The 27,360-nt window shown below is 42.2% G+C and overlaps 1 protein-coding gene across 7 annotated transcripts in view; it reads right to left on the minus strand.

The window, feature by feature from the left end:
* Positions 1–27,360, minus strand: part of LOC106586057 (glypican-6) — an 80,906-nt gene that overhangs the window by 28,816 nt on the left and 24,730 nt on the right. For 4 of the 7 annotated variants that reach the window (XM_045707383.2, XM_045707384.2, XM_014172878.3 and 1 more), the window contains exon 2: positions 795–953. The exons of 1 other annotated variant lie outside the window; for it this stretch is intronic. In XM_045707383.2, coding sequence (XP_045563339.2) covers positions 795–953 — 159 coding nt within the window. Of the gene's footprint in view, positions 1–243; positions 465–794; positions 954–27,360 lie in introns of those variants that run through there. 2 more of the 7 variants (XM_082968837.1, XM_014172881.3) reach the window with 1 other exon arrangement.

A 27,360-nucleotide genomic window follows, 5' to 3' on the forward strand; every position in this document is an offset into this window, starting at 1 on the left:
TGAGAGGACTTTATATATTTTTAATTTAACCTTCATTTAACTAAGTCCGTTAAGAACAAATTTTTATTTACAATGACGGCCTACCCCGGCCAAACTCTAACCCGGACGACGCTGAGTCTTATACACACACGTACACATGGATTCTGTACTGTAGATATGTGGTAATGATGGAGTAGGGGCCTGAGGGGACACTGTTGTGAAATCTGTGAATGTACTGTAATGTTTTTAAAATTGTATAACTACCTTAATTTTGCTGGACCCCAGGAAGAGTAGCTGCTACCTTGTATCCATAATAAATACAAAATTGTCCCGTTTCCATTCGTCTGACTCAGCATTGTCACATGCTCCCATGTCACCCACAATAGGGCAGGCAGTGGAAACTCGATCAGGATACACACACACACACACACACACACACACACACACACACACACACACACACACACACACACACACACACACACACACACACACACACACACACACACACACACACACACACACACACACACGAGAGAGAGAACAGGAAGTGTGTTAAGGAAAAGAAGACTGGCTCTGGGTGAGCTTGTGGTCTGTCTGGGAGCATGTGTACCTCTCTCCCCCCAGAGTGTAGGGTAAGGCATGGGAGAGGGGATTGGCCAGAGAGGGGCAGTGACAGACGTTGAGAGACAGGTGTAATTGCCAACAGACAGGTAGACCGGGTGTCTCTGCTGCAGGCAGGTAGACATAAATGGACTGATACAGTAGGAAGGTAGGTGTGTGTGTGTGGGCATGTGTCTCGATCTCTCCCTTACGATCAAAGTGGCTGTGCCTCTGTTTGAAGGTGCTCTGTAGGTTGGAGCTGAGCTGGGAGATGGGGGCCTTCAGGTCTGAGTGGCTCTGCTGGCTCAGCTTTTCCTCCATCTCCAGGGTACAGCATGAGTAGCCCTGGGGACACACCTTTAGGGGGGCTCCTACAGGCACAGACGGGGGAGAGAAAATCCTGTTACACACTATAGTCGTGGACAAAAGTTTTGAGAATGACACAAATATTAATTTTCAAAGTCTGCTGCCTTAGTTTGTATGATGGCAATTTGCATATGCTCCAGAATGCTATGAAGAGTGATCAGATGAATTGCAATTAAATGCAAAGTCCCTCCTTGCCATGCAAATGAATGAATCATGTCAGTGATTCTCTCGTTAACACAAGTGTGTGTGTTGACGAGGACAAGGCTGGAGATCACTCTGTCATGCTGATTGAGTTCGAATAACAGACTGGAAGCTTCAAACGGAGGGTGGTGCTTGGAATCATTGTTCTTCCTCTGTCAACCATGGTTACCTGCAAGGAAACATGTGCCATCCTCATTGATTTGCACAAAAAGGGCTTCACAGACAAGGAAATTGCTGCCAGTAAGATTGCACTTAAAATCAACCATTTATCGGATCAACAAGAACTTCAAGGAGAGTGGTTCAATTGTTGTGAAGGCGGCTTCAGGGCGCCCAAGAAAGTCCAGCAAGTGCCAGGACCGTCTCCTAACAGTTGATTCAGCTGCGGGATCGGGGCACCGCCAGTACAGAGCTTGCTCAGGAATGGCAGCAGGCAGGTGTGAGTGCATCTGCACGCACAGTGAGGCGAAGACTTTTGGAAGATGGCCTGGTGTCAAGAAGGGCAGCAAAGAAGCCACTTCTCTCCAGGAAAAACATCAGGGACAGACTGATATTCTGCAAAAGGTACATGGATTGGACTGCTGAGGACTGGGGTAAAGTCATTGTCTCTGATGAATCCCCTTTCCGATTGTTTGGGGCATCCGGAAAAAAGCTTGTCCGGAGAAGACAAGGTGAGCGCTACCATCAGTCCTGTGTCATGCCAAAAGTAAAGCATCCTGAGACCATTCATGTGTGGGGTTGCTTCTCAGCCAAGGGAGTGGGCTCACTCACAATTTTCCCTACGAACACAGCCATAAATAAAGAATGGTACCAACACGTCCTCCGAGAACAACTTCTCCCAACCATCCAGGAACAGTTTGGTGACGAACAATGCCTTTTCCAGCATGATGGAGCACCTTGCCATAAGGCCAAAGTGATAACTAAGTGGCTCGGGGAATAACACATTAATATTTTGGGTCCATGGCCAGGAAATGCCCCAGACCTTAATCCCATTGAGAACTTGTGGTCAATCCTCAAGAGGCGGGTGGACAAACAAAAACTCACAAATTCTGACAAACTCCAAGCATTGATTTTGCAAGAATGGGCTGCCATCAGTCAGGATGTGGCCCAGAAGTTAATGGACAGCATGCCGGGGCGGATTGCAGAGGTCTTGTAAAAGAAGGGTCAACACTGCAAATATTGACTCTTTGCATCAACTTCATGCAATTGTCAATAAAAGCCTTTGACACTTATGAAATGCTTGGATTACACTTCAGTATTCTATAGTAACATCTGACACAAATATCTAAAGACACTGAAGCAGCAAACATTGTGGAAATGAATTTGTGTCATTCTCAAAACTTTTGGCCACGACTGTAGATGCACACAAACCAACACCAACCACCGTAATTTTTTATTTTTTTTTAAACAGTTCATACACCACACAATATGAAAAACGAACCTACTTCTGTTTCCAGGAATTTAAGTTGAGAAAGTAAGAATTCTGTCCACAAAGGTACCGAAATGTTTATTACAGTGCCTTCAGAAAGTATTTACACCCCTTGACTATTTCCACATTTTGTGGGACAAACATTTGTCATTTTTTGTCAATACATAATGCATAGTGCATTTAATGTAAAACATTTTATCCTTTTTTTAAGACCTCAAGCACTTAATAGCTCAGCACTATCACAAATCAATGTGATGTAGTTTTATTGGAATTTGCAGCTGTTGTTGGTAAGTAAAGAATCTGCTAACTTCTGACATGACCTACCGCATCTTTAAGTGAATAAGGAGCCTTGTGAATCAGCAGAAAATATAGAATAATGTTCAAGAAATAAATAGATTTTTTTTCTATTTTAACTCCACAGTAAGCAACCCATTCTCTAATTTGCCTTAAACGGACAGCCCAGCAATATAATTTAACATATGGTGTCCCAGGCCTCCCTGCTTCACACAAATCAAACTGTCACATGCGCCGAATACAACAAGTGTAGACTTTACAGTGAAATGTTTACTTACAAGCCCTTAACTCTTCTTGAACTGGACTGTTGGTTAAGAAAATATTTACCAAGTAGATTAAAATAAAAAGTAATAATAAAAAGTAACACAATAAGAATAACGAGGCTATATACAGGGGGCACCGGTACCGAGTCAGTGTGTGGGGGTACAGGTTAGTTGAAGTAATTTGTACATGTAGGTGGGGGTGAAGTGACTATGCATAGATAATAAACAGCAAGTAGCAGCAGCGTACAAAAGGGAGGGGGGATTCCATGTAAATTGTCCGGTGGCGATTTTATTAATTATTCAGAAGCCTTATGGCTTGGGGGTAGAAGCTGTTGAGGAGCCTTTTGGTCCTAGACTTGGCGCTCCGGTACCGCTTGTCGTGCAGTAGCAGAGAAAACAGTCTATAACTTGGGTGACTGGAGTCTGACACGTTTATGGGCTTTCCTCTGACACCACCTATTGTATAGGTCCTGGATGGCAGGGAGCTTGGTGATGTACTGGGCCGTTCGCACTACCCTCTGTAGCGCCTTACGGTCAGATGCCGAGCAGTTGCCATACCAGGCGGTGATGCAACCGGTCAGGATGCTCTCGATGGTGCAGCTGTAGAACCTTTAGAGGATCTGGGGACCCATGCCAAATCTTTTCAGTCTCCTGAGGGGGAAAAGGTTTTGTCGTGCCCTCTTCACGACTGTCTTGGTATGTTTGGACCATGATAGTTCGTTGGTGATGTGGACACCAAGGAACTTGAAACTCTCGACCCGCTCCACTACAGCCCTGTCGATGTTAATGGGGTCCTGTTCGGCCCGCCTTTTCCTGTAGTTCACGATCAGCTCCTTTGTCTTGCTCACATTGAGGGAGAGGTTGTTGTCCTGGCACCACACTACCAGTTCTCTGACCTCCTCAATATAGGCTGTCTCATCGTTGTCGATGATCAGGCCTACCACTGTGTCATCAGCAAACTTAATGATGGTGTTGGAGTCGTGTTTGACCATGCAGTCGTGGGTGAACAGGGAATACAGGAGGGGACTAAGTACACACCCCTGACGGGCCACAGTGTTAAGGATCAGCGTGGCAGACATGTTGTTGCCTACGCTTACCACCTGGGGGCGGCCCATCAGGAAGTCCAGGATCCAGTTGCAGAGGGAGGTGTTTAGTCCCAGGGTCCTTAGCATAGTGATGAGCTTCGTGGGCACTATGGTGTTGAACGCTGAGCTGTAGTCAATGAACAGTATTCTCACATAGGTGTTCCTTTTGTCCGTAGGTACAGAAGGGTAACTCAAGAAGTTTAGCCTGGAAAAACATCTATCAAAAAAAAATAGAAAAAAAGTTGAATTTAATGCGAGTGATTTATTCTCCTCAACGTGACGTCTGATAGCAACCATCAGTCCAAACGTTATATGGCGAGCTTCTGCAGCTGTTGCTCATGTGGGAGTAATAGACACACACACACACACACACTGACACGAGGTGGGGTGGACTGATAAAGACAGGCTTGAGCCGGGGAGAGAAGTTTGAGCGTGGATGTTAAACGAGCTTAACCTATAAACTTCCACCCTGAAGAAGGCACAGTGATGCCGAAGCGTTGGTGATTTAAATAAATAATAACAATAAATTACTGGGAGTTTATATATGGAGTGTGCGACTATTTTTATAGTTTATTTGCCGTTAGTCAGCAACTCCACACAAATTAATTTCTGGGTATGCACCAGAAACGAGCTTAACCTGACAATTTTTGCAATTTATTAGCGCTGACATCCCATCTGGAGACGTCAGTCTCTCTTCTCTTCTAACCCACGGAATCATTCGAAATCAAACTAAGCCCTCTGCTCTGCTGTACAGAACAATTGACAAGTTTGACAAAGAGTGGTCAAAGTGGACTCAACCTCAAATTATCGTGGGGTTGGAGGGGTACTGCAGCACGGTGGGTAGGAGAGGCGAAGTGGCTGAATGCGAAGTTGCAGCTGCAATAACGTTTTCTTTTTCTTTTTAAAGGCGGCTGTTGGAATTTGGGAAGAACACAGGGGTTATTTCACTCCGCCCAGGCTCCCAATGGCATGTTTGGGTTTTCCCCAACAGTGCTCCGCTCGCTCAGTCAGCGACTCTGGCCCTTCCCGTCTGGGCTGTCTCAACTTATTGTTTAGAGTTAGAATAGTACAATACACAAGGTGCAATTTCGAAATTTGGTTGTGCATCAGCAGTTTTTATTTTGTTATGTCAGTCACTCAATTAGCCCAGGTCAGCAATTGTATTTATTTATGGTTAAGTTAGCTGGCTGCTTGACTATCTAAACTAATAGTAGTCATGGTCGAATTACAGACCTGGGGGGCCCCATTGATTGTTAGTCATGCTCACTGATATTATATTTAAAAAAAAATTGCAACATTCTCACCACCTTATGGCAAAATGTGTAGAATTGCAGGAAAGGAGCTGTAAAACGGCAAAATCTTCTCTCCGACCCATGGCAAAAATGTGTACAATTGCATCAAACTTGCTTTAAAACTTTTTTTTCCTCTCTCCGCTGTCAAAAGGGCAGACGTTAAAATGCTTTGCTTGCAAGGTGAGAACAAAAATTCCACCCATCTAAATATACGTCTCTAAACACTTCTACATTAATGTGGATACTACCATGATTACAGACAATCCATAATAAAAATTTGTGAGAAAGCATAACCACCACCCCATAATGCTAACCTCCCCTGTTGCTGTAATGTTGTGCATCTAACTTCCTCTCATCATTATTCACGACTCATTCAGGAATATCCACAATCATGGTAGCATCCACATTAAGGTGTTTAGAAAAATGTGATATTCTTATTTACAATAAAAGTGACTCAAATTACACAATACAATATTTACCATTAATTTCTATTGGGCACAAAATAATCTGAAACACAACCAAAACAAACAGAAAATGCATCCAACAACTTTTTAGAGTCAAAAGCTTGATGTAATTATTGTGTGCTAGGAATATGGGACCAAATAATAAACTAAAAGACTACTTTAATACACATAAGTGAATTTGTCCCAATACTTTTGGTCCCCCAAAGTGGGGAGGACTTTGTACAAAAAGTGTTGAAATTAAAAATAAAAATAAATTAAATAGATATGGATGAAAATACCTTTAAATTAAAACTGACAGGATGCACTTTAACCTCAGTCATTGTACCATTTCAAATCCAAAGTGCTGTGGTACAGAGCCAAAACCAAAAGAAAATGGTCACTGTCCCAATACTTTTGGAGCTCACTGTATATCAAGTGCTATTGAGGGAATAATCTTACAATGTTGCAGTCCAGAAATGAGAGCTTTACCATCTATGCCAAAAACCTGGGCCTCTTATGGAGACTATAGAACAGTCATCAACACATGCTTCAGTATTCCCCCTTTTCTCCAAAAGCATGTGTGCACACACCCTATAAGCATATCAAAAAGATCCCACCCTGCTCACCAATGTGCCTTAGCAGAATGCAATTTAGAAGCTTGTGTGGTCCAGAAACGCGGAACTCTACCATCTATGGCAAAAGCCTTTCACCACGACAGGTTACAATAGTAAAATAATCTGTTGTCACCTGTCAAACTGATTCTATATTGAATATAGTTTTTGAGATGCTCAAACAAGAACGTGTATCTGTAGTTAGTGTTCTTCAACTCTAAAATGCACTAGACTGTGCAAGATAAAACCAACAAAGAAAAGACAAACAAATGCATGTGGTCTCAATGTCTAAATAGTGACGGCAGGGCTAGTTCAAACTGCAAGAGTTAGTGTATAGATCACGGGAGACTAAAATGAGAGAATTAATAAAGATGCTCAAACAAGCACGTGTATCTGTAGTAAAGAAGCACGTGTATCTGTAGTAAACAAGCACGTGCATCTGTAGTAAACAAGCACGTGCATCTGTAGTAAACAAGCACGTGCATCTGTAGTGGGTGTTCAACTTTAAAATGCACTAAACTGTGTAAGACAAACTCCCCAAAGAAAATACAGCAGACAAATGCATATGTGGTCCCAATGTCTAAATAGTGGATCTCCTCACAGGTGAGTGAATCAGCCCATGCCTGGTGAATAGCACTTGGTTGATCTCTGGGAGCAGGACACAGAATAGCTGAATAGATCATTCAAAGGAATGTAGTTTGTGAGCTAGAAAATGAACACCCTGACAGGCAGGGTGCTCTGCAGTAATCCTACTCCAACTACTTACAGGGATAATGTGGCATTTCTTATTTGTCAGTATAAATGAAATTAATGGAACCTGCCTTGATGATTGTATTAGCTTTACACTGCTTGTCCTATAGATTTGTTTAGTAATAAATTATTAGTAAACTGATAGCTAAAATGCTCCTGCTAGCTAGCAACAGATCTACTTGTTGTAACTAGCTAGCTAAGTTGGGAGTCATTTTACAGCTTGCATTGATGACATGTTTCAATAACTAAATAGTTGGATAAAACAATTAATCATAAAAACAGAATCTGATAGCTTTTTTTCGGACGGAGATCTCTCTCGAGGTAAGGATACTGTGATTGGCAGACGTGATCAGCAGAGATGTCCCATTGATGTGGATCGGGGCTTCCAGTAGTGTCAGCAGTTTTAAGTTCCTTGGCTTCCACATCACCGAGGACTTAACATGGACCACCACTCTTGTCAAGAGGGCGCAACAGTGTCTACTTCCTAAGGCAGCTGAAGATATTTGGCATGCCACCCCAGGTCCTCTCCAAATACAACTGCTGCACCATTAAGTACATCCTGACCAGTTGCATCATGGCCTGGTACGGCCCACCATCAGGCAGACCAACAGGCACAGAGATAGAAACTATCTACAAGCCATCAGACTGCTGAACCATTGAGCTGGACCTGCACTGACTCTCCGCACCTTAGCACAGATGCACTCACTCACCCACACAGATGTACACTCATCCCCCACACACACACACACACACACACACACACACACACACACACACACACACACACACACACACACACACACACACACACACACACCTGCTGCCAAACTCTTTATTATTGCTAAATACAGTGCATTCGGAAAATATTCAGACCCCTTCAATTTTTTCACATTTTGTTACGTTACAGCCTTATTCTAAAATTTATGTATATATTTTTTTTTCATTCATCAATCTATATACATACCCCATAACGACAAAGCAAAAACAGATTTTTAGACATTTTATAAAACAAAAAAAACTGAAAAATCATTTACATAAGTATTCAGACTCTTTACTCAGTACTTTGTGGAAGCACCTTTGGCAGCGATCACAGCCTCAAGTCTTCTTTGGTATGACGCTACAAGCTTGGAACGCCTGTTTGGGGAGTTCCTCACATTCTTTATCATTTAATTTTTAACCCTTTTTCTCCCCAATTTCGTGGTATCCAATTAGCTGCTACAGTCTTGTCTCATCGCTGCAACTCCCATATGGACTCGGGAGAGGCGAAAGTAAAGATCTGTGCGTCCTCCGAAACACAACCCAACCAAGCCGCACTGCTTCTTGACACAATACCCACTTAACCAGGAAGCCAGCCGCACCAATGTGTCAGAGGAAACACCGTACACCTGGCGACCGTGTCAGTGTGCATTGCGCCTGGCCCGCCACAGGAGTCGCTAGTGTGCAATGGGACAAGGACATCCCTGACGGCCGAACCCTCCCCTAACCCTGAAAACGCTGGGCCAATTGTGTGCCGCCCCATATGTCTCCCCCTCGTGGCTGGCTGCGACAGAGCATGGACTTAAACCCAGAATCTCTAGTGGCACAGCTAGCACTGCGATGCAGTGCGCCTGAGTTTCTCCCATTCTTCTCTGCAGATCATCTCAAGCTCTGTCAGGTTGGATGGGGAGCGTCGCTGCACATCTATTTTCAGGCCTCTCCAGCAATGTTCGATCGGGTTCAAGTCCGGGCTCTGGCTATGCCACTCAAGGACATTCAGAGACTTGTCCCGAAGCCACTCCTGAGTTGTCTTGGCTGTGTGCTTAGGGTCATTGTCCTGTTGGAAGGTGAACCTTCGCTCCAGTCTGAGGTCTTGAGCAGGTTTTAATCAAGGATCTCTGTACTTTGCTCCGTTCATCTTTCCCTCGATCCTGACTATTCTCCCAGTCTCTGCCGCTGAACAACATCCCCACAGCATGATGCTGCCACCACCATGGTTCACCATAGGGATGGTGCCAGGTATCCTCCAGACGTGACGCTTAGCATTCAGGCCAAAGCGTTCAATCTTGGTTTCATCAGACCAGAGAATCTTGTTTCTCATGGTCTGAGAGTCCCCTTAGGTAACTTTTGGCAAACTCCAAGTGGGCTGTCATGCGACTTTTAGAGAAGTGGCTTCTGTCTAGCAACTCTACCATAAAGGCTTGATTGGTGGAGTGCTGCACCAAGAGTGTGCAAAGCTGTCATCAAGGCAAAAGTTGGCCACTTTGAAGAATCTCAAATATAAAATATATTTTGATTTGTTTAATGATTTGATTACTATTTCATAGTGTTGATGTCTTCACTATTATTCTACAATGTAGAAAATAGTAAAAATAAAGAAAAACCCTGGAATGAGTAGGTGTCCAAACTTTTGACTGGTACTGTATAGATAAATATATTTGCACCCATCTCAGTGAACTAATCCATTGTAGATGCCTAGACTAATAAACAACTTATGCTTGACAAAGAGGTCCATCCCACATTTTTATACAGACTACAATGAGTCCTAAAATTGTCCCGTGATAAAATGTATTGCAGAATGTTAGACTGCATCCAAGAGTTTTAAAGCAGAGGTTGCATGTAAACAATATCACCAAAATCCATTACAGGGAGAAGCGTTGTTTGAACAGTCTTTCTCCTATTTTCAATACTAAGGCATGATTTATTTCAATATAAAAAATTAAAAACTATCTTGGATTTTAACTTCTTAGTCAGATTTTATATATGCGTTACAAAGGACAACTTGTCATCAATCCAGACACCCAGGTACTTATATTGGGAAACAAGCTCAATTTGGGCTCCAAATGTAGCGCAAATCTGCAGGAAATCAGGGTCAACATTTTGTTACCTTGAGAACAGCATGAGTTTGGTTTTAGTTGGTATTTAACACTAATTTAAGATCTGTAAGTGATTTCTGAATTGAATCAAAGTCATGCTGAAGTTCATGAATGGCCTGCTGCACTGAGGCGGCACAGGAATTCAAAACTGTCATCTGCATAGAGATGAATGTTACCAGTATTAACCTCTATGGGCTAGGCGGGACGAATTCGTCCCACCTACGTAACAGCCACTTGCAGCCTGTGGCGCGATTTTCAAAACCTTAAAAATCCTATTACTTCAATTTCTCAAACATATGACTATTTTACAGCTATTTAAAGACAAGACTCTCGTTAATCTAACCACACTGTCCGATTTCAAAAAGGCTTTACAACGAAAGCAAAACATTAGATTATGTCAGCAGAGTACCAAGCCAGAAATAATCAGACACCCATTTTTCAAGCTAGCATATAATGTCACCAAAACCCAGAAGACAGCTAAATGCAGCACTCACCTTTGATGATCTTCATCAGATGACAACCCTAGGACATTATGTTATACAATACATGCATGTTTTGTTCAATCAAGTTCATATTTATATCAAAAACCAGCTTTTTACATTAGCATGTGACGTTCAGAACTAGCAAACTTCCGGGGAATTCGCTAACATTTTACTAAATTACTCACGATAAACGTTCACAAAAAGCATAACAATTATTTTAAGAATTATAGATACAGAACTCCTCTATGCACTCGATATGTCCGATTTTAAAATAGCTTTTTGGTGAAAGCACATTTTGCAATATTCTAAGTACATAGCCCAGGCATCACGGGCTAGCTATTTAGACACCCGGCAAGTTTAGCACTCACCAATATCAGCTTTACTATTATAAAAGTTTGATTACCTTTTGTTGTCTTCGTCAGAATGCACTCCCAGGACTGCTACTTCAATAACAAATGTTGGTTTGGTCCAAAATAATCCATCGTTATATCCGAATAGCGGCGTTTTGTTCGTGCGTCCCAGACACTATCTGAAATGGTAAATCAGGGTCGTGCGCATGGCGCAATTCGTGACAAAAAAAATCTAAATATTCCATTACTGTACTTCGAAGCATGTCAACCGCTGTTTAAAATCCATTTTTATGCAATTTTTCTCGTAGAAAAGCGATAATATTCCGACCGGGAATGTCCATTTAGCTAAACAGAGGAAAGTAAACAAAGCTTTCGGTCGACGCGGGCACGCGCCTGAGTCTCACAGTACTGTAACCAGCCACTACCCAAACGCGCTACTTTGTTTCAGCCAGAGCCTGCAAAGCCACGATTCAGCTTTTTGCCGCCTTCTGAGACCCTATGGCAGCCGTAGGAAGTGTCATGGGACAGCTAAGATCCTCACTCTTCAATAAACAGAGACAAGAAGAACGACACCTTGTCAGACAGGCCACTTCCTGCCTGAAACCTTGTCAGGTTTTTGCCTGCCAAATGAGTTCTGTTATACTCACAGACACCATTCAAACAGTTTTAGAAACTTTAGGGTGTTTTCTATCCATGTGTAATAAGTATATGCATATTCTAGTTACTGGGTAGGAGTGGTAACCAGATTAAATCGGGTACGTTTTTTATCCAGCCGTGTCAATACTGCCCCCTAAACAGGTTAACAGTGTTTCCTATGTCATTAATATACAAGATGAACAATAATGCACCTAAAATCCAACCCTGAGGAACACCATTTTGAATCAACAAATTCAGATTTAACCCCATCTGTCAAGATAGAATTATCTTAGTGACAGAACTAAGGCTAAAACCATAAACAGGCTGTATATCTTAGGCCTACTCTTGATAACTTCTTCAGCAAAACAGAATGATCAACCGTATTGAAAGCCTTTGACAGGTCAATGAACAAGGCTCTTTTTAGCATCCAATGCATTGACAAGATCATTAACAATTAGCATGGTTGCTGTGGTAGTACTATGCCCAGGCCTAAACCCTGATTGGTTTATTTTAAAAATACAATTATCAAATAAAAAGGAATGAAAGTTGTACATTAACCAAGGATTCAAGAATCTTAGCTAAACAAGGTAGTCTTGAAATGGGGCGATAGTTGTCAAGATCATTTGTATCTCCACCCTTATGGAGTGGCAGCACAGATGCAGATTTCCATGCTTTTGGAATACTTCCTGATAACAATGTTGAATAAAAAATGTGGGCTACTGTACCAGCAATAAGGGAGCGCTCCAGTCAATGTTGAGTAAGGACCTGCACGCACAGAAGTAGACCTATAGGCTACCTGGCCTGCACGCAAATGTATGCATATAAATGTGCTATTTAAGGATCTGATATCTGATTGGCTTAACACACCACTACTAATGACCTGTGGAGCCTTTCAAAGTAATGTTTTCTTCAACTCAAACAGCAAGCAAACAAAGTCTGTTTTTACATCCATTGAGAATTATAATAGTTCCTCAACGTATTTAAAAAATCTTTCCAGTTCTCTCCCTTTCAATAACCAATAACCACTCAGTGTGAAAGGGAAAATGTCATGCTCTGATCGGATGGAAACATCATAAAATACTTCTTATCAGTGCTGGACTTGGATTGAAATAAGTTCCGGTACTCATTTTGGGTTCTGGTACTGTTTATATTTAGGTGCAGGAGCTCCACAATACGTTTGAACTAATATTCTATAAGTGGAACAGGAGCTCAAGCAGTAGAACATTTGAGGTGCTGGTTCTCAGCTCCGGTGAGTTCCTGCCCAAGTCAAGCACTGTTTTTTATCCCTTGCGCAAATAGCCAACAGCGGTGTCTGTCTCAAGCTCACTGGTGTGGGAAACTGAGGGCCCAGAATATTTTAGAAAATGTTGCCAGTTCGCTAGCGCAAGCTTCAGGCCGACCCAAGTTAATGGTTGATACAATGTTTAAAGTTCGTTGCAGACAGGCCCCGTGTAGCCAATATGATTTATAGGATATTTATTATTATCAGCATATGTTCTACCTGCAGGCTGCAATGCTTTTATTTGTTTGCTTTATGTAGGCTATTTTTACATAGTTGGCAATGGCAAGAGAAGTTACTTTTTAGGTTTATAATTTTCATTTAGATAGGATTTTGATGAAACACATGACAATGAATTTGAGATATGAAGACGTTATAAATTAAATGAAACTTTCACAAAAATGTGCATATGAAAACCATAACTGTCAGGCAGATCGGTAGAAATTGGAACAGTAACCACCAGTGTTGCCAACTCCTCAGTAAGGAAAGTAGCTATTGGCTGTCCTAAAAGTCGCAAAATGACATCATCACCTAATTTGCATAATTGGCCATGTGCATGTAATTGTGATGGACGCTGTAGGAGAGAGGAATAACGTCATGGGAGAGAAAAAGTGAGTAAAAAAAACACCCTAAATATGTTTAGAACTACAAATGAACTTTCTTCTGTCGATTCTTGTTTTTTTTTAAGTCACAATTTCAACCCTGCTCCTTTATCCGGGCTTGGGGCCGTCAAAAGTGACCCAAAAGAGAGACACTGGCGGAGATATATTATTTTTTTCATTTTTTTTTTTTTCAATTTTTTGTTTAGTTTTTTACATTTACATCCCGCCCATCAGCCAGCAGCGGCTTCTCGCATGCGCGATTCATTTGCGGTCTGGACGCGGAGGGGTGTCCTGCTCTGACTGCAGCGCGAGGACTGGGCAGCCTGTGAGTGCTTTGGGATGGGGGTGGGGCCCACAGCAGCACCCGCTGCTCGTTGAGAAGAGTAAGAACGATACGTGCTTTCACGTCAGTCTCCAATAACATCAGAAAAAGTCGCTAGATTTGTCGCTAGTCGCTTTTTTGAAAATGTGTCTCTAGAAGGGTCTGAATACTCGCTAAATATAGCGACAAAGTCGCTAAATTGGCAACACTGGGAACCACTAGGCAGGTAGCCTAGTGGTTAGAGTGTTGGACTAGTAACCGAAAGGTTGCAAGATCGAATCCCCGAGTTGACAAGGTAAAAATCTGTTGTTTTCCACCTGAACAAGGCAGTTAACCCACTCTTCCTAGGCAGTCATTGTAAATAAGAATTTGTTCTTAACTGACTTGCCTAGTTAAATAAAAGTAGTGGCAGAATCTGCAAAAGCCAGCAGGAGCGGGAGGAGAATAGTTATTTTTTTTCTAGACCTCTGGTGTCCTCTTAAGGCATTTGTCTTATTAAAACAGGGTGTTTCTATTTAAGGAAAATACTTGTTAAAAATGTTTGACAAATCGGTCTAACAAGATTTTTGTTAGTCGGGGACAGCCCTTCTATATGAAGGCTTCTACCACAACATCAGTCCCACAACACGACCAGAGTGTGAAGCCCCACCTTCTAGCATCTCTTAAACCGGACCCCTCCCTCCTGGGATCAAGTCCAAATCGACCCACCCACCCACACACACCGAGAGAGCGAAAGCGAGAGAGAAGAGTTGGCAACCACTACCTAAACACATCACTGCTCAACACATAGCTCTTTGTACCAGCATGATTAGAGAGCAACCCAAAGTAAGCAGTGGGCTTGCGCGCACACACACCGCCTTTAAGTGAAACAGAGATTCAGACTTTACCCCACCAAGGCGCCTGCTTACGTGCCCACAGTACAGGGACACAATCTAATGGGCTTTCTCCTTGTGGAAAATGGTCATAATAAGGGGTGCAACTTTTGATTTAGAAGTGGGGAGGACATAACCTGTAGGCCGGTTTGGGGGACCTCCCCAATACTTTTTTGGGGCATCTAAAGGCATCTAAAGCTAATTTCCTGCATTTCTACATCTAATTTGACCGAAAGCCCTTTCAGCCATCTATTTAGAACATCAGAAAGCAAGCAAAAAATGCCCACAGTCATAAAGCTAGGTAAGAGGTTATTATGTTTAAGTGATTAATAAGACTGAACTAAAGGTAATTCAATAATCAATGTTGTGTTGCACCTTTAACCAATAGACCAACAAATTAACTCTTAAAATAATCTTTGTTAAGACATCCTACGTATCAAATTTCAGCCAGACCGCCCAGCCAACCTGAACTGCCTGCATGCCCAACCCCCACCATATTTTGGAATCAAAAGTAAAAAAAATAAAAATAAATAAACAGACACCTACACATATACACAAAAGTATGTGGACATCCCTTCAAATTTGTGGATTCGGCTATTTCAGCTACAACCGTTGCTGACAGGTGTATAAAGTCGAGCTCACATCCATGCAATCTCCATAGACACACATTGGCAGTCAAATGGCCTTACTGAAGAGCTCAGTGACATTCAACGTGGCACCGTTGAGCCATTCCAATGAGCCAGTTCGTCAAATGTATGCCCTGCAAGAGCTGCCCTGGTCAACTGTAAGTGCTGTTATTGTGAAGTGGAAATGTCTAGGAGCAACAACGGCTCAGCCACAAAGTGTTCTTTGGAGTGATGCTTCACACGTCATTATCTGGCAGTTTGACGGACGAATCTGGGTTTGGCGGATGCCAGGAGAACGCTACCTGCCCGAATGAATAGTGCCAACTGTAAAGTTTGGTGGAGGAGGAATAATGGTCAGGGTCTGTTTTTCATGGTTTGGGCCCCTTATTTGAAAGGAAACTTAATGGTACAGCATATACTGTAATGACATTCTAGACGATTCTGTGCTTTCAACATTGTGGTAACAGTTGGGGAAGGCTCTTTCCTGTTTCAGCATGACAATACCCCTTGCACAAAGCGAGGTCCACAAAATGGTTTATTGAGATCTGTGTTAGAACTTGACTGGCCTGGACAGAGCACTGACCTCAACCCCATCAAATACATTTGGGATGAATTAGAACACGCCGACTGCTAGCCAGGCCTATTTGCCAAATATCAGTGCCTGACCTCACTAATGTTTTTGTGGCTGAATGGAAGCAAGTCCCCGCAGCAATGTTCCAACATCTAGTGGAAAGCCTTCCAAGGAAGGTGGAGGCTGTTGTAGCAGCAACATTTGTATTTTGTATTTATTATGGATCCCCATTAGCTGCAGCAAAATTAAAGCAGTTAATCAATTTTAAAAACATTACAATACATCCGCAGACCACACACCACACTGTGCCTCTTCAGGGCCCTACTCCACCACTACTACATATCTACAGTAAAAAAATCCATGTGTACGTGTGTATTTTACATTTTTTTACCTTTATTTAAATAGGCAAGTCAGATAAGAACAAATTATTATTTACAATGACGCGGCCTACACCGGCCAAACCCGGACGACGCTAGGCCAATCGTGCCCCGCCCTATGGGACTCCCAATCACGGCCAGTTGTGATACAGCCTGGATTCGAACCAGGGTGTCTGTAGTGACACCTCTAGCACTGAGATACAGTGCCTTAGACCACAGTGGTCTAGACAAAAAATATAGTGCATATGTGTATATTGTGTATGTTATTGTGTGTATGAATGTGTCTGTGCCTATGCTGGTGTTGCTTCACAGTCCACACTTCCATTAGGTCTAGTTTTTCTGCTTGCATCAGTTACTTGATGTGGAATAGAGTTTCATGTAGTCATGGCTTTCTGTAGTACTGTGCTTCTCCCATAGTCTGTTCTGGACCACAAAAGGTTCTACAGCTGCACCATCGAGAGCATTCTGACTGGTTGCATCACTGCCTGGAATGGCAACTGCTCGGCCTCCAACTGCAAGGCACTACAGAGGGTAGTGTGAACGGCCCACTACATCACTGAGGCCAAGCTTCCTGCCATCCAGGACCTCTACACCAGGCGGTATCAGAGGAAGGCCCTAAAATTGTCAAATATTCCAGCCACCCCAGTCAGACTGTTCTCTCTGCTACCACATGGCAAGCGATTCCGGAGGCTTCTACACAGCCAGTACCCCAAAGCCATAAGACTCCTGAACATCTAATAAAATGGCTACCCAGACTATTTGCATTGCCTCCCCCTCTTAAACGCCGCTGCTACTCTGTTATTATCTATGCATAGCCACTTAACCTCTCTTGGGTAGGGGGCAGTATTTTCACATCCGGATAAAAAAACGTACCCGATTTCATCTGGTTATTACTCCTGCCTAGAAACTAGAATATGCATATAATTGTTTGATTTGGATAGAACACACCCTAAAGTTTCTAAAACTGTTTGAATGGTGTCTGTGAGTATAACAGAACTCATATGGCAGGCCAAAACCTGAGGAGATTCTATACAGGAAGTGCCCTCTCTGACCATTTCTTGGCCTTCTATAGCCTCTTTATCCAAAACAGAGGAACTCTGCTGTAACGTGACATTTTCTAAGGCTCCCATAGGCTCTCAAAAGGCGCCAGAACGGGGAATGATGACTCTGCAGTCCCTGGCTGAAAAACAGTAGCGCATTTGGAAAGCGGTCAATCTGAGAACACGGGTGAGCGCGCATGAAGACACCATTTTCTTCTTTCAGTCTTTGAACGAAAACAACGTCTCCCGGTCGGAATATTATCGCTATTTTACGAGAAAAATCGCATAAAAATTGATTTTAAACAGCGTTTGACATGCTTTGAAGTACGGTAATGGAATATTTAGAATTTTTTTGTCACGACATAGTTATGTTCAAATATCCTCTGTTTTGTCCGTGCGTTCAGGTCCCTATCCGAACGGTGACGCACGGACAAAACAGAGGATATTTGAACATAACTATGGATTATTTGGAACCAAAACAACATTTGTGGTTGAAGTAGAAGTCCTGGGAGTGCATTCTGACGAAGAACAGCAAAGGTAATCCAATTTTTCTTATAGTAATTCTGAGTTTAGTGAACGCCAAACTTGGTGGGTGTCAAATTAGCTAGCCCGTGCCGGCGAGCTATCTACTCAGAATATTGCAAAATGTGCTTTTGCCGAAAAGCTATTTTAAAATCTGAAACCGCGATTGCATAAAGGAGTTCTGTATCTATAATTCTTAAAATAATTGTTATGTTTTTTGTGAACGTTTATCTTGAGTAATTTAGTAAATTCACTGGAAGTTTTCGGTATGTTTGCTAGTTCTGAAAGTCACATGCTAATGTAAAAAGCTGGTTTTTGATATAAATATGAACTTGATTGAACAAAACATGCATGTATTGTATAACAATGTCCTAGGAGTGTCATCTGATGAAGATCAAAGGTTAGTGCTGCATTTAGCTGTGGTTTTGGTTTTTGTGACATTATATGCTAGCTTGAAAAATGGGTGTGTGATTATTTCTGGCTGGGTACTCTCCTGACATAATCTACATTTTTACATTTTTTTTTTTACATTTTAGTCATTTTAGCAGACGCTCTTATCCAGAGCGACTTACAGTAGTGAATGCATACATTTCATACATTTTTTTCCCTGTGCTGGCCCCCCGTGGGAATCGAACCCACAACCCTGGCGTTGCAAACACCATGCTCTACCAACTGAGCTACAGGGAAGGCCATCTAATATCGCGCCACTCGATTCCACTGGCTGTTGACTAGGTGGGACGATTTTCGTCCCACATACCCGAGAGAGGTTAATAACTCGACCTACATGTACATATGTGGAGAAGCGGCATCTGCCAGTACCCCTTCGTCAGGTCCTGGGTGCTGACGTATCTTGCCTTCCCCAAGCGGTCGACCAGTTCATCCACCCGGGGCATGGGGTATGAGTCGATTTTACTGACCTCTTTCCGGCCCTGGAATTCATTGCAGAAGCGGACGGTTCAGTCCAGTTTTGCTACCAGCACTATAGGGCTAGACCACTCACTGTCCGACTCCTCCAGTTCCCCCATATCTAGCATTGTTGTCACTTCCTGCTGGACCGCTGTCCTCCGGGCTTCTGGTATCCGGTATGGTTGTTCACAAACTTTTTTTCACCCGGACGCATGTAGATATGATGTTCCACGAGAACCATGCGCCCCGGCACCTCAGAAAATACGACCGTATTCCACAGGCTCAACTCTCGGAGTGCTTGTCGTTGGGTCGGGCTGAGGTCTTACCCCATGAAAACTGCTATGGCCGGGTCCACAGCGCCTCTCGTGTGTTCCACTTCCTCAGTAGGTTCACATGGTAAAGCTGGAGGGGTTTTTTCCACCCTGGTTGGCGGACCTTAAATTTGACGTCGCTTACCCGCTCGACGATGTCGTAGGGTCCGTCCTTTTTTTCTCTTCTTCCTACCTTGCGCACACGCCTCCCCAGGTCCTCATAATTGGGGGTCTACTTGGGGCCATCAGCATCGGGGTGCCCAGCCCCTGTACTCTACAGTGCATGGAAGAGATGGCAATATCTACCGAGGAGAATGGGCATGGGCAGGTTAGGAACAGCCCCCACGCGCATCTGGCACTCCCCCCTTGGGGTGGTTATCTGTACCAGCACGGTTGGGTACCTCTTCATGTTCCCATGTGCACAGGACACTCATCTCATCCCCTGCTTTGTCTATCCCCTCTCGTGTGAGCCACTGCGGTTGGGCCATGGTCACCATGCTGCCGGAGTCCAGCAGAGCGCAGATGTCAACGCCATCGATTCGTATTGGAACCATCGGAGGGGCCATCTCGGTGCGCGCCCAAACAGGAGGTGACATAACTCGCCATCCGGGTTACCCCGGAGCTGGGGGATGCGGAGGGCATGGACTCCTCCTGGCCGGGGCAGCTCTACGCGAAATCATAGCAGCACCTCTGATCTAGGTCCAGCAGTGGACTTCGTCGTTGGTTCGGGTCGCCCTCCCACTTCATGACCTCGGCTGGTTCCGTCCGGGCCCACTTCTGCCCCTCGGCTCTCTCTGCACTTGTCTACCCCCTCCCCGCGTCCACACTCTCCTCCTGGGCCTCTTTCAGCAGGTCCTGGTTGTTCTGGTGGGTTTCCACCACGGTAAGCAATATCTCCAGGCTCTGGGGGTTATGCATGCTCATGGCCACCGATCCAGGACGACCTTATCGATTATCGGGAGGGACGGTACTTCAGTCAGTAGCCAGCCCTTGGTAAGGCGCACCAGGTTGCTCATCTGAGAGCAGGGGGAGATGGTGGAGTCAAAGGCCCAGTCGTGGATCAGTTGTGCACGACGTGCGAGGCTGAATCCATAACTGCTCAGGATGTTGCGTTTGAGTCTCTCATAATTCGCTGCCTGGTCGGCATTCAAGTCGAAGTAGACCTTCTGGGCCCCTCATAATTGGGGTCTACTTCGGGCCATCAGCGTGAGGGTGCCGAGCCCGTGTACTCCCAGCAGAAGAAGCCAACGACGCGGCACGTACATCCCCTCTATCACCAACCCCCAGGGTAGACCTCCCGGGATAACACACTGGTCAAACACAAGCCAATAAGGGGGCTTTACTCTTCTTAAGTAGTGGAATTACTTTTGCTTTAAGCTTAAATTGAAAATATGGCAAATAGGAGTGGCAATATCGTCCGCTATTATCCTCAGTAATTTTCCATCCAAGTTGTCAGGCCCCGGTGGCTTGTCATTGCTGATAGACCATTTTTTTCATCTCTTCCGCACTCACTTTACAGAATTTAAAATTACAATGCTTCTCTTTCATAATTTGGTCAGATATACTTGGATGTGTAGTGTCAGTGTTTGTTGCTGGCATGTCATGCTTAAGTTTGCTAATCTTGCCAATGAAAAAATGATTAAAGTAGTTGAATGAGCCATCTGATTCAATGAATAATGGAGTTGAGTTTGCCTTTTTTCCCAAAATGTCATTTATGGTGCTCCAATGCTTTTTACTATCATTCTTTATCATTTATCTTTGTTTTATAGTGTAGTTTCTTCTATTTATTCATTTTAATAAACATGATTTTTCCATTTACAATACGGTTGCCAATCGATTGTGCAGATAGATTTATTTGCCATTCCTTTTGCCTCATCCCTCTCCACCATAAAATGTTTCAATTCCTCAAGCCGCATTAACACACAGAATCCGCACATCCTCCATATAATTAACAGTACTGTAGTGGGCATGTTTTTAATACAGACTCCATCTGTCATACTGTATTCCACATAAGGCATCCAGATCTTATGAAAGTTGCCCAGTATACCCTTAAGTGGGTAATAAATCAAATCTAGTGATACATAACTTTACATGTATGCCATCACTGACATTGTGGGAGGATAACCAACCTCCAGCAGAGGAATGACATTTCTAAATGCATGTTATTCAGTTCCACTAGTATATAGTATGTTCTATGGATGGTTGTAATTTATTAAACTGTAGTCATTTATGTCTGAGATTATATGAACATGACTGGGCATTCTAACATATTTGTATCCATTCATCATCATCATCAATAGCTTCTACCAGGTCTTCAACTTTTTGTTTTACATGTTTTGTGTCATTGGGAAAAGCATCTATGAACCCATGATACAGTTTAGAAATCAACTTGAGGTTTGTCAGACTGCCTTAAAATAGTTTCAATATTTGAAGCTTCTGGCTTGCCCAGTGTTTGCTGCACAGAGGGAATAAAGTGATGTATCTGGTTTACCCTGCTGAGATGAGGCATGTCAAAGAATTGCCTTGGTGCACATAAAAATATATATATTATCCAAGAACAGAATGAATGGTTGATTATTTGAAATGACCATTATTCCCAGATTGTAGCAAAGTTAGATAAGACAGAAGTTTATGAAGTAGGGCCTTGAAAACAAAAAGGGAGTAATGTAGAGATCTACGGGTCATTAGCTAGGGCCAGCCAACCTTTTGATACAGGATATTGTGATGATTATCTTTTTTTTATTGCACCTTTATTTAACCAGGTAGGCCAGTTGAGAACAATTTCTCATTTACAACTGTGACCTGGCCAAGATAAAGCAAAGCAGTTCGACAAAAACAACAGTTACACATTGGATAAACAAACGTACAGTCAATAACACAATAGAAAAATCGGTATACAGTGTGTGCAAATGAAGTAAGGAGGTAAGGCAATAAATAGTGTCTAAACCATTGAAAATAATCATTAACAAAATCATTAACAACTAAAGTGGTTGCTGTAATGTTGCTATGCCCAGGCCTAAACCCTGATTGATTTACATTCAAAATTAATTTCTCAGAAAAAAGGATACATTTACCAAGGATTCAAGAATTTTAGCTAGACAAGGAAGCCTTGAAAATGGGACAATAATTATTAAGATCTCTACTATCCCCGCCTTTATGGAGTGGCAGCACAAGAGCTGACTTCCATACTTGTGGAATATTTCCTGATAACAATGATAAATTAAAGATTTGGCTTATTGAGCCAACAATGATGGGAGCTGCACACTTGTCTATTTCTAGGAAAGCATCCAGGAAGTATTTTTCTGTAAATAGCCAAAAAGAAAAGCTTTGACTATCATTTCTCTGATCATTCAGCAAGTTTCACCTGTCAGCATCTAGCCCAATGTCATTGTGAATAGGCTTAGAAGTTATTTCAAAGAGATATAAAATGGTGATTAAATGCATCAATGATGGCATTTTTTACATAACGGGCCAGTTTCGGAATTCATATATTGTGGCACAGAGGAGGAAGTAAAACCTTCCAGGGATTTGACAGTTTTCCAGAATTTAGCCGGGTTCCCATTACAATCTGAAAGAGCGGTTACATAATAATCACATTTAGCCTTTGATTTGTTTTAGGGTTACAATGATTGCTTAAAAGCCTTGACCCAAGCATTATCTTATGATCTTATAATTCTGTTGTGCACCAGGCATTCGATCTACGTTTAACCCTTAATTTGTTGAAGGGAGCATGATTATAAACAAAAGTATTGAAGACATCTGCAAAGAGGATTGAAGCTAAATTAGGTTCAGCTGAAATACAATCAAGGTCACTAAAAGAAAGATCATGCAATAAAGCCTGTTCACTGAAGTTTTTGAAGTTCCTCTTTGTGATGACACGAGGCTTAGATTTTTGTATTCTCACATCTGTAACACAAACAACTGGGCAATGGTCACTAATGTCTTGGCTGAAGACACCAGTAGAAATGTATTTCTCTGGTGTAGTCATTAAAATAACATCAAATCAGAGTTGACTTTGAAGGACCTCTAGGGTTGGGCTGTGTAGGTTTAGTCCCCAGCTGGGTTAGGTTTAGATCATTACACATGCTTTTTAAAATGTCTGAAGCCTGCATTTCCCAATCATAATTTAGGTCACCCAGTATAATTTCTTCTTTTACTAAATCAGAAGTTAAACTAGTTAACTCCTCGATTACACAAAGGTTAAGGAAGCGATGAAGGTAGACCCCTATAATAGTTATGGATACATTTCCCCCCTCGACAATGGCTTAAAAATAGAGGCAAAAATAGGTTGGCAAGGGAAATGGATTTCGGTAAAGAGAGAAACTATTTTTAATAGAAATGGCCACTCCACCACCTCTACCCTGTCTGTCAACTCTGAACACACAACCCTCAATACTAATATCTGAGTCCAGAATGTCCCCAGAGATCTAAGTTTCAGTCAATACCAGAATATCCAGATTCTTCTTCATAGCCCAGATCTTGATGCAATCTAGTTTAGGAAGTAAGCTCCTAATGTTCAGCTGTTCAACACAAGGCCTTTGCGATTTATAAAGTCACATGGGAACCTCCAACTCAAACAAGCTACGTACTATAGACTAGAGGTCGACCGATTAATCAGAATGGCCGATTAATTAGGGCCGATTTCAAGTTTTCATAACAATCGGTAAATCGGTATTTTTGGCCACCGATTGGCCGATAATTATTATTTTTTTTTTAATTTTACACCTTTATTTAACTAGACAAGTCAGATTAAGAACACATTCTTATTTTCAATGACGGCATAGAAACGGGGGTTAACTGCCTTGTTCAGGGGGGATTCGTTTTTGCAACCTTCGGTTACCAGTCCAACGCTCTAACCACCTGCCTTACATTGCACTCCACAAGGATTAACAGGCTGACTACCTGTTACGCGAGGGCAGCAAGAAGCAAAGGTAAGTTGCTAGCTAGCATTAGACTGATAAAAAAACAATCAATCTTAACATAATCACTAGTTAACTACACATGGTTGATGATATTACTAGTTTATCTAACATGTCCTGCGTTGCATATAATCGATGCAGTGCCTGTTAATTTTCATTGGATCACAGCCTACTTCGACAAACGGGTGTTGATTTAACAAGCGCATTTGCGAAAAAAGTACTGTCGTTGCACCAATGTACCTAACCATAAACATCAATGCCTAACAGGAATATTTAGACTTAGCCACCCATTAGATAAAATACGGAACGGTTCCGTATGTCACTGAAAGAAAAAAAACTTTTGTTTTCGAGATGATAGTTTCCGGATTGGACCATATTAATGACCTAAGGCTCGTATTTCTGTGTGTTTATTATATTATAATTAAGTCTATGATTTGATAGAGCAGTCTGCCTGAGCGGTGGTAGGCAACAGCTGGCTCGTAAGCATTCATTCAAACAGCCCTTCGCTGTGCTTCAAGCATTGCGCTGAACCTGTTGGGGATAGGGGGCAGTATTGAGAATAAAAAAGAAAATATGTGCCCATTTTTAAATGCCTCCTACACCAACTCAGAAGCTAGGATATGCATATTATTAACAGAGTTGGATAGAAAACACTCTGAATTTTCTAAAACTATTTGAATGGTGTCTGTAAGTATAACAAAACTCATTTGGCAGGCAAAAACCTGAGAAAATTACAACCAGGAAATGAGAATTTTGTGGCTGTACTATTTTTCGAGTCATTGCTAATAGATCACACAGTGACAAAGGATTCATTTCGCACTTCCTACGGCTTCCACTAGATGTCAACGATCTTTATAAAGTTGTTTGAAGCGTCTATGATGAAGAGAGACCGGATGACAAGGAAGAGAAGTTGACGTCCCTGGGATGTCGTCACTTCATTATTGCCCGCACCTGCGCATTCATGTGAGTTCATGTGAGGCGAGACATTTTTCAAAAACGTTTTTCAAGACACAGGAGAGGTCGGGTTGAAACATTACTGATGTTTCACGTTAAATATGGCCCTAAAGATTGATGCTAAACAACGTTTGACATGTTTGAACGAACGTAAATAGATTTTTTTTTTTTTACTTTTCGTCGTGACTTCCCCCCCCCCCCCCTCCCCCTACTTTTGAGTAGCCTACCGAAGCGCTATCAACATGGAACAACTTGGAGTTATTTGGACATAAATTATGAACTTTGTCGAAAGAAACCACATTTGTTGTGGACCTGGGATTCCTGGAAGTGCCAATGGATGAAGATAATCAAAGGTAAGGGATTATTGACAATAGTATTATTGATATTAGATGGTTACAAGATGGTGCTAACCTGTATAGCCTAGCCTATTGTTCTTAGCACAGCACCCCGTTTATTGCAAAGTGTGATTTCCCAGTAAAGTTATTTTGAAATCTGGCAATGCAGTAGCATTTACGAAATGTTAAACTATAATTCTTCGAATGAAAATATAATAATTTACTAATGTTTTCGAATAGTAATTTTGTAAATTGTAACGTTGATTCACCGGAAGCATTTGAGGGGAAAAAAATTCTGAATTTCACCGCGACTGTAAAATGCAGTTTTTGGATATAAATATGAACTTGATGGAACAAAAAATGCATGTATTGTATAACATAATGTCCTAGGAGTGTCATCTGAGGAAGATTATCAAAGGTTAGTGCTGCATTTAGCTGGTTATCTGCTTTTGGTGACGCCTGTCTTTGAATTGACAAAACATTACACACAGCTATTTTCAATGTACTCTCCTAACTTAACCTGTTATGGCTAAGGGGCAGTATTTTCACGGCTGGATAAAAAACGTACCCGATTTAATCTGGTTACCACTCCTACCCAGTAACTAGAATATGCATATACTTATTACACATGGATAGAAAACACCCTAAAGTTTCTAAAACTGTTTGAATGGTGTCTGTGAGTATAACAGAACTCATTTGGCAGGCAAAAACCTGACAAGGTTTCAGGCAGGAAGTGGCCTGTCTGACAAGGTGTCGTTCTTCTTGTCTCTGTTTATTGAAGAGTGAGGATCTTAGCTGTCCCGTGACACTTCCTACGGCTGCCATAGGGTCTCAGAAGGCGGTAAAAAGCTGAATCGTGGCTTTGCAGGCTCTGGCTGAAAAAAAGTAGCGCGTTTGGGTAGTGGCTGGTTACAGTATTGTGAGACTCAGGCTCGTGCCCGCGTCGACCGAAAGCTTTGTTTACTTTCCTCTGTTTAGCTAAATGGACATTCCCGGTCGGAATATTATCGCTTTTTTACGAGAAAAATGGCATAAAAATGGATTTTAAACAGCGGTTGACATGCTTCGAAGTACGGTAATGGAATATTTAGATTTTTTTTGTCACGAATTGCGCCATGCGCGCGACCCTGATTTACCATTTCAGATAGTGTCTGGGACGCACGAACAAAACGCCGCTATTCGGATATAACGATGGATTATTTTGGACCAAACCAACATTTGTTATTGAAGTAGCAGTCCTGGGAGTGCATTCTGACGAAAACAACAAAAGGTAATCAAACTTTTATAATAGTAAACCTGATATTGGTGAGTGCTAAACTTGCCGGGTGTCTAAATAGCTAGCCCGTGATGCCTGGGCTATGTACTTAGAATATTGCAAAATGTGCTTTCACCAAAAAGCTATTTTAAAATCGGACATATCGAGTGCATAGAGGAGTTCTGTATCTATAATTCTTAAAATAATTGTTATGCTTTTTGTGAACGTTTATCGTGAGTAATTTAGTAAATTCTTAGTGAATTCGCCGGAAGTTTGCGGGGGGTATGCTAGTTCTGAACGTCACATGCTAATGTAAAAAGCTGGTTTTTGATATAAATATGAACTTGATTGAACAAAACATGCATGTATTGTATAACATAATGTCCTAGGGTTGTCATCTGATGAAGATCATCAAAGGTTAGTGCTGCATTTAGCTGTCTTCTGGGTTTTTGTGACATTATATGCTAGCTTGAAAAATGGGTGTCTGATTATTTCTGGCTTGGTACTCTGCTGACATAATCTAATTTTTTGCTTTCGTTGTAAAGCCTTTTTGAAATCGGACAGTGTGGTTAGATAAAGGAGAGTTCTATCTTTAAAATGCTGTGAAATAGTCATATGTTTGAAAAATTGAAGTTTTGGTATTTTTGAGGAATTTGTAATTCGCGCCACGCCTATCATTGGATATTGGAGCAGGTGTTCCGCTAGCGGAACGTCTAGATGTAAGAGGTTAACCTAACTTTATGCTTTCGCCGTAAAGCCTCTTTGAAATCGGACAATGTGGTTGGATTTAGGAGATGTTTATCTTTCAAATGGTGAAAAATAGTTGATTGTTTGAG

Source organism: Salmo salar, chromosome 25 (assembly GCF_965601325.2).
Source record: "Salmo salar chromosome 25, fSalSal1, whole genome shotgun sequence".
Taxonomy (NCBI): domain Eukaryota; kingdom Metazoa; phylum Chordata; class Actinopteri; order Salmoniformes; family Salmonidae; genus Salmo; species Salmo salar.